The sequence below is a fragment of the Puma concolor genome, chromosome B3 (genome assembly GCF_028749965.1).
Source record: "Puma concolor isolate L17-30 chromosome B3, mPumCon1.1.hap2, whole genome shotgun sequence".
Lineage (NCBI taxonomy): Eukaryota > Metazoa > Chordata > Mammalia > Carnivora > Felidae > Puma > Puma concolor.
The window spans coordinates 121,696,571-121,713,928 of NC_141672.1; the positions used below are offsets into that span (position 1 = coordinate 121,696,571).

Here is a 17,358-nt window from a genome sequence, read left to right on the forward strand (position 1 = left end):
GTGTCCAGAATGTCCAAAAATAACTCTTAATGGGAAGAACAAATTGGGAGGTCTAGTGCTACCTAATTCCAAGATTTATTATAAAGCTACAATAGTCAAGACAGTGTGGTATTAGCATCACTAAAAGTAAATAGGTAAATGGGACAAAGTAGAGTCTGGATATAGACCTCCACATAGATGAACAAATGATTTTTAACAAACAAAGGTGGAAAGCCAGTTCAGTGGGGAAAGAATTGTGTTTTTTTTTTTTTTTTTCACAAATGGTTCTGGAACAAATTGGACATTCATATGCAGGAAAAATGAACATCAATCCACACTTCCCAGTTTACCTAAAAACTAACTCATAAGTGGATCACAGACATAAATGTAAAAGCTAAAGCCTTAAAAGTTCAAATAGAAAATAGGTATAGAAATAGTTCAAGTAAGAGCATGGCTATTCCATTTCATTAGATTGTTTTTAGAACTTGGCTTTCAGTTTCTTTTATTTGTCTCTCCTTTTTTCTTCTTCTTATGACAACATATTAATGAATTAATGCAACAGCTTAGCTGTCCCTGGTGAGCATCACATTAGTATTAATGTAAAATCCTGAGCATGATGTCTTTCTTGGCACAAACTGAGTTAACTCTGCATCATTTTAAGCCTTCCTTTAGAGTCCTAAATCTGAATGCTCTGAATTAAACAGTAGAATGTGACCCTAGATGGGCTCTGAGTCCTGGGCCTCTACCAAGTCATATAGAAGGCTGAAGGGACAGTCTGTTAAACTAGTTCCACATTCCTCCATGACATGCTGGCATGCTGTTATAAATATCCAGAGTTTAAATATGACAGTAAGTGAGAAATGTCAGGTTTTCATAAAAATTCACAGAGGGCCATGGAGGTGAGCACCCTCTCTGCATTGAGGCTGAGCCTAGGCTTCTCACACAGCTTTGTGCCCAAGTGACATCCTTTGGGGAAATGGCTTTAGGGCTATCCTTGTTTTATGGAAGATGGAGTTCCTTGTCTTCTACTTAATGACTTTCCTTGAATTTTTGGGTTAAACTGTCTATCATAGGAAAGGTATCTAATGAATGTTCTCTTGTAGATAACCAAGTGTGGTTTTAATTTATTTTATAGTAGCTCAGAGATAAGAGAATACTTATTTGTATAGAGACACAAATGAACTTATTGCTCCAGGGATAGTGTCTTCAGCAGAGATTAATTTATTAAACCTCATTATCAATGATAGCACAGCCACACATTTGTGTGCACATTTATTCTGCATTATTTGGTTGTTTATGAACTGAACTAGGAAGAAAAAAGATTATAAAATAAAAATTAATTTTGAAATTAATTTTTAAAATATTAATGAAGAAAGTTAATACTCCATATGTAATTCAGAGGAGTTATAAAAAACAGTACTGGACTTTGGAACAGTAAAAGAAGTCACATAAGAAAATTCTTCCACATTCCCTGAGGATTAGGAAGAAGTTACAGGGAGTTATGAAGAAAGTTCTTCCAACATACCCTTCTGCACCCTGTTCACTCCTCCCAGATCTCTTAGGATGGTTCTTTGTTTGTGGGATTTCCAGTACTGAACAGGTAGGTGGGGAAGACTTCCAGGGTCCTTCTACACTGTAGTAGGACTTTCAATAATGCCTTGTTCCTTCATCTCCCAGTGGACTAACAGGGATGTAATCCTTTGCTGGTTACATTTACTCCTTTATGCTTGTTCTAGGGAGACTTATCAGTGTTGAACACAACTGTTTAACTATCTTTTAAATAACAGTTGAAAAATCTGTTTAGGGGAGCCATGTCCCCTGTGCTTCTGAATGACATCTCATAGGTCAGAGGAAGGCTTTCTCCATGGTGTCCCAGAGAAGTGTACACTGGGACATTCCTCAGGGCTTTCACACCATGCAGTATGCATGCTGGGGTGTTCTTTTGCTGCTCTTCCACCACCATTTTCTTCCAGTCTATCAGCTGACAACTTTGATGCTGTCACTCTCTGCTGTTTCCTGCTCTGCCTTTCCTATCACTTCCTCTTAGTTTCCTTTGTGGGTTTTCTGATTCCATATGGCTCTCCAATATCTGTGGGCCTTGGAGTTCTGATTTTTTTTAAATTTTTTTTTTTTTTTTTTTTTTTTTTTTACAATCTTTCCTCTTGGGTCAACATTCTGTAGTAGACCTCATGCCCTCTATGGTCTGCTTTGTCTTCTGTGTGTTGGGATGACCCATTTCTATGCCTTTTCCAGAGGTTTCTACCTTCCTCAGATCCATGTATATCATGACCTCTGCTCCACATACTCCATGTATCCTCATATTAAGGATGTACCACACCAGATCCCTCCTGTCATCACACCCACTCTATAGAGCTGGGGTCTTCTATTTATTGAGTATCCAGATATGATTCAATCTTAAAATTACACCATGATATTTATGAAAACATACAGCAAATTCAGCTAAGCCATTCTCCAACCAAATTGACTGTTTTGACTTTGTTCCAGAGTTAGCCTGAAAGCAAGACCCCTAGAAAATGATACTGGTGGGCCAAGAGTTACTCTGCCAGATGATACATATAGCCCCTTTGAATATATATAGTTTATGAAGCCGTGGATGTTCTAATATGATTCTAAGGGGGATCCTTTTTTCATAGTTTTACATGCCTCAAATTTTGACCACTTCCACTGTCAAAGGAGGACTTTGTGGAAAATTAATAAGAACATAGCTAAGTGGATCCCAAACCAAAACAGTACAAAACAAGACTAAAGGGGACAAAATAAAACCAGCACCTTGCAAGACAGGGCTGCATTTAAGCATTGTATTGATGGAAGTGTAATAGTGGGTGGTTTTGTTACTGAGAACATTAAGGAGAAGAGTGTAGGAAATTACAGAGGCACGTAAAGCAGCAGGTAGGCCCAGATACACGCACCTAATAAGCTTAGTGAAAATATTTGCATCCCGTGATATATTTCATCTGCCTGTATTATTCTTAAATTTTTCAGCTGCGATTTTCCCACTCTGCATTGTTCTTACTTGATAAATCCACCCATTACAACTCTGGTAGCAACCAAATACTTCCACTCAAAGTTGTATTGTTTTGTTGTGAAGGCCTCCTAGGACCCCCTTAGTCTTTTTCTTTCTTTAATCCACCCCTCACTTTTTTTTTCAATTTCCCCATAGTTTCTAACAGGACAAAAAATTTATAGTTAATATGTTAAAAAAAGGACCCAGAATTACTCAGGATACAAATACCTCTGCCTTAGTAGTCACCTTCTTTCAAAAAATATTAATTATATTCTATGACTGTGTTGGTATAAAGACAAATATATTCATATATTATTTTAGGCCATTTTCTTTGACTCAAAAGTTCTTCTTTTGCTTTTTTCCCAGTTTTTATTTAAATTCCAGTTTGCTAACATACAGTGTAATATTAGTTTCAGGAGTAGAATTTAGTGATTCATCACTTAGAAACAACACCCAGTGCTCATCACAATGAGTGCCCACATCAATACCCATCGTCCATTTAATCCATCTCCCTGCCCACCTCCCCTCCAGCAACCCTTTTTGCTTTTAATTTTAGACGACACTAAAAGATTTTGAGGTGTCCCTGAAAGTTTTGTGGACTTTTTTAAACTAGATGTTTGGGGCATGAGTTCTATAGATGAACACCAAGTCCAAGGTAATATCCTTATTGAAGAACTACCAGAAAAGTGGTGAAATCTTATATGGCCATTAAAAACATTCTTTGAGTCCCACCTCTTTGTAGGTTTCTTGCTGTCTATGTATGAATGAATTCATACAGCTCCGTCTATCGTTCATAATGCTGTTTTCCCGGGTAACCACTGAACGTGCAGATAACTAACTGTAAGAGATTAAGAACTTCAGATTATTGTACAAATGTCAAGCCTAAACTCTGACACAACCTTATCGATAATGGCTTCTAGTTATAATATATCTTTAGTAAATTTAGAAGTGGTTTTAGATCTTTTCTAGAAGTGAAAAGGACAAATAAATTTTAATAAGCAACAATATAGTAAATATTTCTCCTCCTAATGCAGACCTTTTGAAGGTGGTCTTTCTGACCCCTGTCTTGGGCACTGTCTCTCAAGGTCCTCACTTACATTCTCTGGGACTTGCCCCTCTAGCCCCCTGAGTGTACCCCCCACCCCGAGGTGGAGAGACTTGCCCACATTCTGTGTGAGCACATATATCTGCCACACTACTGTGGTCCTTCCTGCCCTGGAGTAGCCCCCCATACCTGCGCTTTGTCACTGGGCTTCTAACCTCCTTTGTGGCACCAGTGGTCCGTAGACACTGCAGATAAAACTTAGAGTTCTCACCAGTGAGAAGTTGGTTCTCATGGACAACTTCATGGGGACAACAACTTTATCTGTCATTCTGGGGGCTCAGGGATCACCTTCACCATACCGTTGAGGTATAAGCACTGAGTAAAAGAAAGACAAAACCAGCCAATGATGCTGCTGACTTGTTCCTTGACAGATTAACCAAGTGGAGATTTTATCCCCAAAGAGAGATATCCTCAGCAGCTGACCATGGCAGATAGTTCTGCAGACAGGCAAAAGAAGTGTGAAGAGATGGAGAAGTTCTTTCCTGGACCCCTTGTGGACAGTAGGGACACTCTGAACCACCTCAGTCCTGATGGCCACTGGTCTCCCTGTAGAGGGATGTGCTCTCCAGCCAAGGATGCTCTTTCACATTAGATAGCAGGGATTTAAATGAAATATTAAAAAAAAAAAACCAAGTTTATCTTGAAATGGGCAAATATTGCCACATAGTTTTATGTTTTGCCCCTGTCAGTCTTCATTTGTCCTGGGAGAATGTGTCAGTCCTGTGTGGTGAAGGTAGACCCAGTTAAGATTAAGAGTGTCTGTGATAGAAAGACAGATACCATATGGTTTCACTCTTATGTGGATCCTGAGAAACTTAACAGGAACCCATAGGGGAGGGGAAGGAAAAAAGAAAAAAAGAGGTTAGAGTGGGAGAGAGCCAAAGCATAAGAGACTGTTAAAAACTGAGAACAAACTGAGGGTTGATGGGGGGTGGGAGGGAGGAAAGGGTGGGTGATGGGTATTGAGGAGGGCACCTTTTGGGATGAGCACTGTGTGTTGTATGGAAACCAATTTGACAATAAATTTCATATAAAAAAAAAAAGAGTGTCTGTGATAGCCTGTTTTTGTTTTCTCCTAAGGTTGATTGTTTTTCGGGTTTGAATTGGTTTATCAGTATGAAAGAAACAAACCTTAAGCATTTTCAATATTGTAAAGAAGAGTACCTGTTCTTCCTTGGGTGTTGTGCTGGACTTTGTGGCCCTTGTACTAACATCCACCATACTGATGTGCCTACCCCTGCTGGGTCTCAGTGTTATGCCCTTCCTGGATCCCTCATGTGGGAGGTGATTCCTGAAGAGGGAGCTGTGCTATCTGTATTTCAGGGGAAAGTCCTATCTGTCATTTCATTTCCTCTTTTCTATTTCTAGGGCCTGGACTTCGCAGGATTTACTGCACACATGTTCGTTGGGATTTGCCTCATTCTACTGTTCTCCTTTCCACTCCTCAGACTCCTTTTCTGGAACAAAAAGCTTTATAACAGGGAGCCCAGTGAGATTGTTGGTGAGTATGAACACCTCCTCATACAGCCTTAGAGTTTACTATTATAATATTATCTTTTTCCAGAAGAAATTGCCACAGAAAGGCAGGAGTTTTCTTACATACTGAGATATGTTCCCATCTGCCTCCTGGTATGCACTGTGCTTTCAGGGGCTTTAAATCTATGGACCTCTTTAGTTTTCTGTAGAGTGAAATGTGGGAAGCAATGGCTTCTGTTTCTAGTTTGCATCCCATGACATCATTAGACCACGTGTATACAACATAAGTAGCATAGTATGGAGACTTTAGTGTTCAAATATGTCATACTTTGTGATGTGTCATAAATATGTCATAAATGTGATTACAGGGGCGCCTGGGTGGCTCAGTCGGTTAAGCGTCCGACTTCAGCTCAGGTCATGATTTCACGGTCCGTGAGTTCGAGCCCCGCATCGGGCTCTGGGCTGATGGCTCAGAGCCTGGAGCCTGCTTCCGATTCTGTGTCTCCCTCTCTCTCTGCCCCTCCCCCGCTCATGCTCTGTCTCTCTCTGCCTCAAAAATAAATAAACGTTAAAAAAATGTGATTACAAAAGTGACAACATAATCCAACACAGAGAACGATGTACCATGTCAGTCAAGAATGTATCGGCGAGGCACCAGGCAGCAGGAAGAGGGCTCATGACCATCTTATGGCTTTGCATTTTTCTCACCTAAAATTTTGGTAAATGTTTTATTGAGAACATTACTGATGAGGATATGTTAGAAGCAAGAGATTATTTGGGAAATAGCCATCCTCTCCTCAGCCAGACCAATATAGGACATTGTGCAAGTTGCCTGGGTAGCAGAGCACATCTGGGTGACAGGAGTACATTAACAAAGGTGCATTTCTTTCTCTGTAGTTTCAGATGGTGTGGTGTCCTCACAGAGCTCATAGATTGTATATTTACCTCTCTCATCCTGTTATTACTCTGTCCTTGTGTTGTACAGGACTTCAGGTTTTATCTTTAGTAAGATAACAAAATACCATTTTTGTATGAATAGGTAAGGATCCATAGGTTTTGTTACCAGCCCTCCTGCTCATCAGATGTGACTGTACTTGGCAGATTTGCCTTTCTTTCATTCATGACTTTTGTATTCAGAATTTGACAATTTTTGTTCTAGTTTCGAAAACATTATCTTATATACCCTCTCAAGAGTCATCCATATAAAACAAGCTTGTTCTTAGTAAAATGTAGTCATCCACCTCTTCCAGAGAAATGGAATGATACACAGAAATGTCTATTTTAGGAAATGCTTATTGACCAAATGCACAAAACATTGGAGTGTCCTTGTGGATGTAGAAATGTTACTTTATTTTTTTTTTAATTTTTATTTATTTTTATTTTTTATTTTTATTTTTTTATATGAAATTTATTGTCAAATTGGTGTCCATACAACACCCAGTGCTCATCCCAAAAGGTGCCCTCCTCAATACCCATCACCCACCCTCCCCTCCCTCCAACCCCCCATCAACCCTCAGTTTGTTCTCAGTTTTTAACAGTCTCTTATGCTTTGGCTCTCTCCCACTCTAACCTCTTTTTTTTTTTTTCCTTCCCCTCCCCCATGGGTTCCTGTTAAGTTTCTCAGGATCCACATAAGAGTGAAACCATATGGTATCTGTCTTTCTCTGTATGGCTTATTTCACTTAGCATCACACTCTCCAGTTCCATCCACGTTGCTACAAAAGGCCATATTTCATTTTTTCTCATTGCCACGTAGTATTCCATTGTGTATATAAACCACAATTTCTTTATCCATTCATCAGTTGATGGACATTTAGGCTCTTTCCATAATTTGGCTATTGTTGAGAGTGCTGCTATGAACATTGGGGTACCAGTGCCCCTATGCATCAGGACTCCTGTATCCCTTGGATAAATTCCTAGCAGTGCTATTGCTGGGTCATAGGGTAGGTCTATTTTTAACTTTCTGAGGAACCTCCACACTGCTTTCCAGAGCGGCTGCACCAATTCGCATTCCCACCAACAGTGCAAGAGGGTTCTTATTTCTCCACATCCTCTCCAGCATATAGAGTCTCCTGATTTGTTCATTTTGGCCACTCTGACTGGTGTGAGGTGATACCTGAGTGTGGTTTTGATTTGTATTTCCCTGATAAGGAGCGACGCTGAACATCTTTTCATGTGCCTGTTGGCCATCCAGATGTCTTCTTTAGAGAAGTGTCTATTCATGTTTTCTGCCCATTTCTTCACTGGGTTATTTGTTTTTCAGGTGTGGAGTTTGGTGAGCTCTTTATAGATTTTGGATACTAGCCCTTTGTCCAATATGTCATTTGCAAATATCTTTTCCCATTCCGTTGGTTGCCTTTTAGTTTTGTTGGTTGTTTCCTTTGCTGTGCAGAAGCTTTTTAGCTTCATAAGGTCCCAGTAATTCACTTTTGCTTTTAATTCCCTTGCCTTTGGGGATGTGTCGAGTAAGAGATTGCTACGGCTGAGGTCAGAGAGGTCTTTTCCTGCTTTCTCCTCTAAGGTTTTGATGGTTTCCTGTCTCACATTCAGGTCCTTTATCCATTTTGAGTTTATTTTTGTGAATGGTGTGAGAAAGTGGTCTAGTTTCAACCTTCTGCATGTTGCTGTCCAGTTCTCCCAGCACCATTTGTTAAAGAGACCGTCTTTTTTCCATTGGATGTTCTTTCCTGCTTTGTCAAAGATGAGTTGGCCATACGTTTGTGGGTCTAGTTCTGGGGTTTCTATTCTATTCTATTCCATTGGTCTATGTGTATGTTTTTGTGCCAATACCATGCTGTCTTGATGATGACAGCTTTGTAGTAGAGACTAAATCTGGGATTGTGATGCCTCCTGCTTTGGTCTTCTTCTTCCAAATTACTTTGGCTATTCGGGGCCTTTTGTGGTTCCATATGAATTTTAGGATTGCTTGTTCTAGTTTCGAGAAGAATGCTGGTGCAATTTTGATTGGGATTGTATTGAATGTGTAGATAGCTTTGGGTAGTATTGACATTTTGACAATATTTATTCTTCCAATCCATGAGCAGGGAATGTCTTTCCATTTCTTTAAATCTTCTTCAATTACCTTCATAAGCTTTCTATAGTTTTCAGCATACAGATCCTTTACATCTTTGATTAGATTTATTCCTAGGAATTTTATGCTTCTTGGTGCAATTGTGAATGGGATCAGTTTCTTTATTTGTCTTTCTGTTGCTTCATTGTTAGTGTATAAGAATGCAACTGATTTCTGTACATTGATTTTTTTATCCTGCAACTTTGCTGAATTCATGTATCAGTTCTAGCAGACTTTTGGTGGAGTCTATCGGATTTTCCATGTATAATATCATGTCATCTGCAAAAAGCAAAAGCTTGACTTCATCTTTGCCAATTTTGATGCCTTTGATTTCCTTTTGTTGTCTGATTGCTGATGCTAGAACTTCCAGCACTATGTTAAACAACAGCGGTGAGAGTGGGCATCCCTGTCATGTTCCTGATCTCAGGGAAAAAGCTCTCAGTTTTTCCCTGTTGAGGATGATGTTAGCTGTGGGCTTTTCATAAATGGCTTTTATGATGTTTAAGTATGTTCCTTCTATCCCGACTTTCTCAAGGGTTTTTATTAAGAAAGGGTGCTGGATTTTGTCAAAGGCCTTTTCTGCATCGATTGACAGGATCATATGGTTCTTCTCTTTTTTTCTGTTAATGTGATGTATCATGTTGATTGATTTGCGAATGTTGAACCAGCCCTGCATCCCAGGAATGAATCCCACTTGATCATGGTGAATAATTCTTTTTATATGCCATTGAATTCGATTTGCTAGTAACTTATTGAGAATTTTTGCATCCTAGAAATGGTACTTTAAACATGACCAAGCAGTAAGAAATTCTGGGTGGACCCTCCGCCTAACCCCAACTGAAGATGATGTAAGTGCAGGACAAGTGGGAACATTTCCTGTGCTTCAGATGCTCATGGGGCACTAGGATTGGCATAGGCCCCACCCAACAGGACCTGAATTATAGGGGGTGAGCCTAGGATGGGGGACTGGAGATAAGGGGGGTGCAAACACAGGTGTTGGGGGCTAAATAGAACTGTCCTTTTTATGTAATCCTTTTTTTAAATTTTAGTTTTATTTTTAAAAATTTGCATCCAAATTAGCGTATAGTGCAACGATTTCAGGAGTAGATTCCTTAGTGCCCCTTACCCATTTACCTTACCCATTTAGCCCGTCCTGCCTCCTACAACCCCTCCAGTAACCCTCAGTTTGTTCTCTATATTTAAGAGTCTCTTCTGTTTTGTCCCCTCCCTGTTTTTATATTATTTTTGTTTCCCTTCCCTTATGTTCATCTATTTTGTCTCTTAAAGTCCTCATATGAGTGAAATCATCTGATATTTGTCTTTCTTTTACGAATTTCTCTTAGCATAATACCCTCCAGTTCCATCCACGTAGCTGCAAATGGCAAGATTTCATTCCTTTTGATTACTGAGTAATACTCCATTGTGTATATATACCACATCTTATTTATCCATTTATCCATCAATGGACATTTGGGATCTTTCCATACTTTGGCTGTTGTCGATAGTGCTGCTATAAATATTGGGGTGCATGTGATTTGATTACTGAGTAATACTCCATTGTGTATATATACCACATCTTATTTATCCATTTATCCATCAATGGACGTTTGGGATCTTTCCATACTTTGGCTGTTGTTGATAGTGCTGCTATAAATATTGGGGTGCATGTGTCCCTTTGAAACAGCACACCTGTATCCCTTGAAAAAATACCTAGTAGTGCAATTGCAGGGTCGTAGGGTAGTTCAAGTTTTAGGTTTTTGAGGAACCTGCATACTCTTTTCCAGAGTGGCTGCACCAGCTTGCATGCCCACCAGCAATGCAGAAGAGATCCTCTTTCTCTGCATCCTTGCCAACATCTGTTGTTGCCCGAGTTGTTAATGTTAGCCATTCTGACAGGTGTCAGGTGGTATCTCATTGTGGTTTTGATTTGTATTTCCCTGATGAGGAGTGATGTTGAACATTTTTTTCATGTGTCGGTTGGCCATCTGGATGTCTTCTTTGGAGAAGTGACTATTCATGTATTTTGCCCATTTCTTCACAGGGTTCTTTGGTTTTTGGGTGTTGAGTTTGATAAGTTGTTTATAGATTTTGGATACTAACCCTTTATCTGATATGTCGTTTGCAAATATCTTCTCCCATTCTGTAGGTTGCCTTTTAGTTTTGCTGATTGTTTCCTTCGCTGTGTAGATTTTTATTTTGGTGAGGTCCCAGTAGTTCATTTTTGCTTTTGTTTCCCTTGCCTCTGGAGACGTGTTGAATAAGAACTTGCTGCGGCCAAGATCAAAGAGGTTTTTGCCTGCTTTCTCCTCAAGGGTTTTGATGGCTTCCTGTATTACATTTAGGTTTTTCATCCACTTTGAGTTTATTTTTGTGTATGGTGTAAGAAATGGTCCAGGTTCATTCTTCTGTATGTCACTGTCCAGTTTTCCCAGCACCACTTGCAGAAGAGACTGTCTTTATTCCACTGGATATTCTTTCCTGTGCTTTGTCAAAGATCAGTTGGCCATACATTCGTGGGTCCATTTCTGGGTTCTCTATTTTGTTCCATTGATCTGAGTGTCTGTTCTTGTGCCAGTACCATACTGTCTTGACGATTAGAGCTTTGTAGTGTAGCTTGAATTCTGGGATTGTGATGCCTCCTGCTTTGGTTTTCTTTTTCAAGATTGCTTTGGTTATTTGGGGTCTTTTCTGGTTCCATACAAATTTTAGGATTATTTGTTCTAGTCTGTGAAGAATGCTGGTGTTATTTTGATAGGGATTGCATTGAACATGTAGATTTCTTGGCTACTTTGCCATTTTAACAATATTTGTCCTTCGTATCCAGGAGCATGGAATCTTTTTCCATTCTTTGTGTCTTCTTCAATTTCTTTCATAAGCTTTCTATAGTTTTCAGTATATAGATTTTTCACCTCTTTGGTTAGATTTATTCCTAGGTATTTTATGGGTTTTGGTGCAATGGTAAATGGCATCGATTCCTTGATTTCTCTTTCTGTTGCTTCATTGTCAATGAATAGGAATGCCACTGATTTCTGTGCATTGATTTTATATCCTGCAACTTTGTTGAATTCATGAATCAGTTCTAGCAGTTTTTTGGTGGAATCTTTTGGGTTTTCCATATAGAGTATCATGTCTTCTGTGAAGAGTGAAAGTTTGACCTCCTCCTGGCCGATTTGGATGCCTTTTATTTCTTTGTGTTGTCTAATTGCAGAGGCTAAGACTTCCAGTACTCTGTTGAATAACCGTGGAGAGAGTGGACATCCCTGTCTTTTTCCTGACCTTAGGGGGAAACTCTCAGTTTTTCCCTATGGAGGATGACATTAGCGTTGAGTCATTTGTATGTGGCTTTTATGATCTTCTATCGATACTTTCTTGAGGGTTTTTAATCAAGAAAGGATGGTATATTTTGTCAAATGCTTTTTCTGCATCTATTGAGAGGATCTTATGGTTCTTGTCCTTTCTTTTACTGATGTGATGAATCACATTAATTTTTTTGTGGATATTGAACCAGCCCTGCATCCCAGGTATAAATCCCACTTGGTCGTGGTGAATAATTTTTTGAAGGTATTGTTGGATCCAGTTGGCTAATATGTTGTAGAGGATTTTTGCATGCATATTCATTGGGGAAATTGGTCTATTATTCTCCTATTTAGTCGGGTTTCTGTCTGGTTTTAGAATCAAGGTAATGCTGGCTTCATAGAAAGGGTTTGGAAGTTTTCCTTCCATTTCTATTTTTTGGAACAGCTTCAGGAGAATAGGTGTTAACTCTTCCTTAAATGTTTGGTAGAATTCCCCTGGAAAGCCATCTGGCCATGAACTCTTGTTTTTTGGGAGATTTTTTATTACTAATTTGACTCCCTACTGGTTATGTGTCTGTACAAATTTTCTATTTCTTCCTGTTTAAGTTTTGGTAGTGTATACGTTTCTAGGAATTTGTCCATTTCTTCCAGATTGTCCATTTTGTTGGCATATAATTGCTCTAATATTATCTTTTTCTTGTTTTTAATTTCTTCTGTGTTGGTTGTGATCTCTCCTCTTTCATTCTTGATTTTATTTATTTAGGTCCTTTCCTTTTTCTTTTTGATCAAACTGGCTAGTGGTTTATCAATTTTTTTATTCTCTCAAATAACCAGCGTTTGGTCATTAATCTGTCCTACTGTTTGTTTTGTTTCCATAGCATTAATTTCTGCTCTAATCTTTATTATTTCCTGTCTTCTGCTGATCTTGGGTTTTATTTGCTGTTCTTTTTCCAGCTCTTTAAGGCGTAAGGTTAGGTTGTGTATCTGAGATCTTTCTTCCTTCTTTAGGAAGGCCTGGATTACTATATACTTTCCTCTTATAACCGTCTTTGCTGCGTCCCAGAGGTTTTGGGTTGTGGTGTTATCATTTTCTTTGGCTCCCATATGCTTTTTAATTTCCTCTTTAACTTCTTGGTTAGCCCATTCATTCTTTAGTAGGATGTTGTTTCGTCTCCAAGTATTTGTTACCATTCCAAATTTTTTCTTGTGGTTGGTTTCAAGTTTCATAGCACTGTGGTCTGAACATATGCACGATATGATCTCGATCTTTTGTACTTGCTGAGGGCTGATTTGTGTCCCAGTGTCTGATCTTTCTGGAGAACATTCCATGTGCACTAGAGAAGAATGTATATTCTGCTGCTTTAGGATGAAATGTTCTAAATATATCTGTTAAGTCCGTCTGGTCCAGTGTGTCATTCAAAGCCATTGTTTCCTTGTTGATTTTTTGATTAGATGATCTGTCCATTGCTGTGAGTGGTGTGTTGAAGTCTCCTACTATTATGGTGTTACTGTCGATGAGTTTCTTTATGTTTGTGATTAATTGATTTATATATTTGGGTACTCCCACATTTGTCACATAAATGTTTACAATTGTTAGGTCTTCTTGGTGGATAGACCTCTTAATTATGATATAATGCCCTTCTTCATCTCTTGATACAGTCTTTATTTTAAAGTCTAGACTTTGTGATGTAAGTATGGCTACTCTGTGTTTCTTTTGTTGGCCATTAGCATGATAGATGGTTCTCCATCCCTGTACTTTCAATCTGAAGGTGTCTCTAGGCCTAAAGTGTCTCTTGTAAACAGCATATAGATGGATCCTGTTTTCTTTTCCATTCTGTTACCCTATGTCTTTTGATTGGAGCATTGAGTCCATTGCTGTTTAGAGTGAGTACTGAAAGATACGAATTTATTGCCATTATGTTGCTTGTACAGTTGGAGTTTCTGGCAATGTTCCCTGGTCCTTTCTAAGTTTTGTTGCTTTTGGTATTTATTTATGTATGTGTGTATGTATGTATGTATGTATATATGTATGTATTTTTTCATTTTTTCTTCCCTCAGAGAGTCCCCCTTAAAATTTCTTGCAGGGTTGGTTTAGTGGTCCCCAAATCCTTTAATTTTGTTTTGTCTGGGAAACTTTTTATCTCTCGTCTATTTTGAATGACAGCCTTGCTGCATAAAGAATTCTTGGCTGCATATTTTTCTGATTCAGCACATTGAATATATCCTGCCACTCCTTTCTGGCCTGCCAAGTTTCTGTGGATAGGTCTGTTGCAAACTGATTTGTGTTCCCTTGTAGGTTAGGGACTTTTTTTCCCCCTTGCTGCTTTTATGATTCTCTCCTTGCCTGAGTATTTTGTGAATTTGAGTACGATATGCCTTGTTGGTTTTTGTTTGTTTTTGGTCGGTTTTTGTTGAATGTAATGGGAGTCCTCTGTGCTTTCTGGATTTTGATGTCTGTGTCTTTCCCCAGGTTAGGAAAGTTTTCTGCTATGATTTGCTCACATAACCCTTCTACCCTATTTATGTCTCTTCCTCTTCTGGGACCCCTATGATTCTGATATTGTTCCTTTTTAATGAGTCACTGATTTCTCTAATTCTTTTTTTCAATTGTTTAAATATTTATTTTTGAGAGAGAGAAACAGAGTGTGAGTGGGGGAGGAGCAGAGAGAGAGGGAGACAGAGAATCCAAAGCAGGGTCCAGGCTCTGAACTGTCAGCACAGTGCCTGACACGTGGCTTGAACCCACAAACTGTGAGATCATGACCTGTGCTGAAGTCAAATGGTTAGCCAGTTGAGCCACCCAGGTGCCCCAGATTTCTCTAATTCTTAAATCATGCTCTTTTGTGATAATCTCCCTCTTTTTTTCCTGCTTCATTATTCTCCATAAGTTTTTCCTCTATATTGCTGATTCTCTGTTCTGCCTTATCCATCCTTGCCGCCATGGCATCCATCTGTGATTGCAGCTCAGTTGTAGCATTTTTTATTTCATCCTGACTAGTTTTTACTTCTTTTGTCTCTGCATACAGGGATTCTAATCTATTTTCGAGTCCAGCTAGCCTTCTTATTATCGTGATTCTAAATTCTGGTTCCGACATCTTGCTTATAATCTGTGTTGGTTAATTCCCTGTCGTTTCTTCCTGCTCTTTCTTTTGGTGTGAATTCTTTCGTTTCATCATTTTTAAGGGAGAAAAGGAATTAATGAGGTAGAAAAAATAAAAATAAAAATATTAAAATAAAAAATATTAAAATTAACAAAATAAACACACACACACAAAAATCGAATAAATGATGCTAGATGATAGGTGTGTTTTGTTCTGGATGTTGAAAATGGCTTGATAGATTAGAGAAAAAAAGGGGGAAAAATAAAAAAAAAGGAAATTGTTTGAAAATTTGAAAAATGAATACACTGAAATAGACTATATTGAAATGATGGGAGTAAAACAGAATATGAAAAAAATTTACACAAAAATAAAGAATAGAGCAGAAAAAAATTAAAGAAAAATATTTTTAATACAAATTAAAAATAAAAATGATTTCTTTCTCTTTCTGTATTCAAGAAAAAGAAAAGAAACAAAAAAGACAAAAACGAAAAAGGAAATCATTTGAAAATTTGAAAAAGTGAATACCCTGAAGAATAGTAAAATAAAATGATGGAAGAAAATAGAATTTGAAAAAATTCACACAAAAATAAAAAATATAGTAAAAAAAATAAAGTATTTTTAATAGAAATTGAAAATAAAAATGAATTTTTTCTCTTTCTGCTGAATTGTATGGTTCAGCTTGTGTAGATTGTTGTGTTAATCCTCTGATCAGTTTTATAGGTGTGCAAAATGGTTTAGCATTGGTCTGGCTGTATTTCATGGACGTGAGACACACAAAAAACTTCCATGCTGTTCTGCCATGTTGGCTCCAAGGACTGTATTTTCTTGATAGCATTGATAATGCCTCATCTCTTGTGGTCTACAGAGCAGGGCATGTGCCTTTATTAAGAAAAAAGAATCCCAGATCCTTCTGTCCTCTTACAGCTTTATAATGGAGAGGACAACTACACATGATCCCATTCCTTTCCTGTTTTGAAAAAAATTAATCAAAATTGGCTTTAAAAAAAAGATATTTCTGGCACTAGGATACCTTGATCAACTTTTGCCATTGACCAATGTATTGTTTTTCTAGGACTGATGTAACAAAGTACCATAGACGAGTGGCTTAAACAACAGATGATTTATTTCCACAGATGCTAAGACGATTTAGTAAGCTAAAGGATGGCTTATTTCCTCACAGTTCTGGAGGCTGGAAGTCCAAAATCAATGTGCCTATAAGGTTGGTTGGTTCTGAGTAAGGATGTGTTCCAGGCCTCTCCCCTTGGCTTTTAGATGGCCAGATTCATGTTCCTGTGGCATTCTCCCTGTGTGTGTCTATATCCATATTTCCCCATTAATAAGGATACCAGTCATCTTAGATTTGTGGCCACACTAATGACCTCACCTTAATTAATTACACCTGCAATAACACTATTTTCAAATAAGGTCACATTCTAAGGTATTGGGGATTAACACTTCAACACATGGGTTTTGGGGGAAACACAGTTCAACATATAATGACCAGTTAGAGATGTTTAGAATGTTTTATCATCAACTAGTATATGTAAAATGAGATAATTTGATATTAATTTTAGTTTTCTGATGGAAAGGATTGCACCAAGAGAGAGCTAAGGAAACTGTGATCCCAATGGATGAGTGTGTGGGCACAGCTGTACCTCAATGGAGAGTCAGACAGTTATCTTATTCAGTTATGCTAGCTTTCTCCCAACCATCCTGATGATCAGAATGACCTGAGAACAATTGTTATATATTTAGATTACCAGGCCCACCCCCAGGAATTCGGTGCTGTTAGTAAGCTCTTCTGGAGAAAACTATCTTGACATGAACTTAGGATACATGGATTTAGAAGTATAGGAAACAGATCTGTATAATCAACTCTTCCACTCTTCCTGAGTAAGGGGTTAAGAAAAGCTTTGAGGGAAGGGGTGGGGGATAATTGGGATCTGCGTGATGCTAAAGCCCCATGTCAATATGTAAATCAGCACAGAGTGAGCTATGCAGTGTCAGGGCAAATGCTCTGGGCCACCATGGGGCATAGGGCTCTCCAATTTTAGAATGCTTATTTTTTGAGTTTATTTATTTATTTTTGAGAGTTGGGAGGGACAGAGAGAGAGGAGAGAGAGAATCCCAAGCAGGGTATCAGTGCAGAGCCCAATGCAGGGCTTCATCTCATGAACTGTGAGACCATGAGCTGAGATAAAACCAACAGTTGGACGCTTAACTGACTGAGACACCAAGGTACCCTTAGAATGCTTGTTATTACTACAGATTTCCAAGCCCTATTGTAGAGATTTGGGTTCAGCAGG

At 38.5% G+C, this 17,358-nt stretch overlaps 1 protein-coding gene across 1 annotated transcript in view; it reads left to right on the forward strand.

The window, feature by feature from the left end:
• OCA2 (OCA2 melanosomal transmembrane protein) overlaps positions 1-17,358 on the forward strand; it is a 559,846-nt gene that overhangs the window by 198,176 nt on the left and 344,312 nt on the right. Inside the window, exon 15 of the mRNA XM_086711326.1 lies at positions 5,478-5,610. Within this exon, the coding sequence (XP_086567452.1) occupies positions 5,478-5,610 (133 nt within the window). The remainder of the gene's footprint in view (positions 1-5,477; positions 5,611-17,358) is intronic.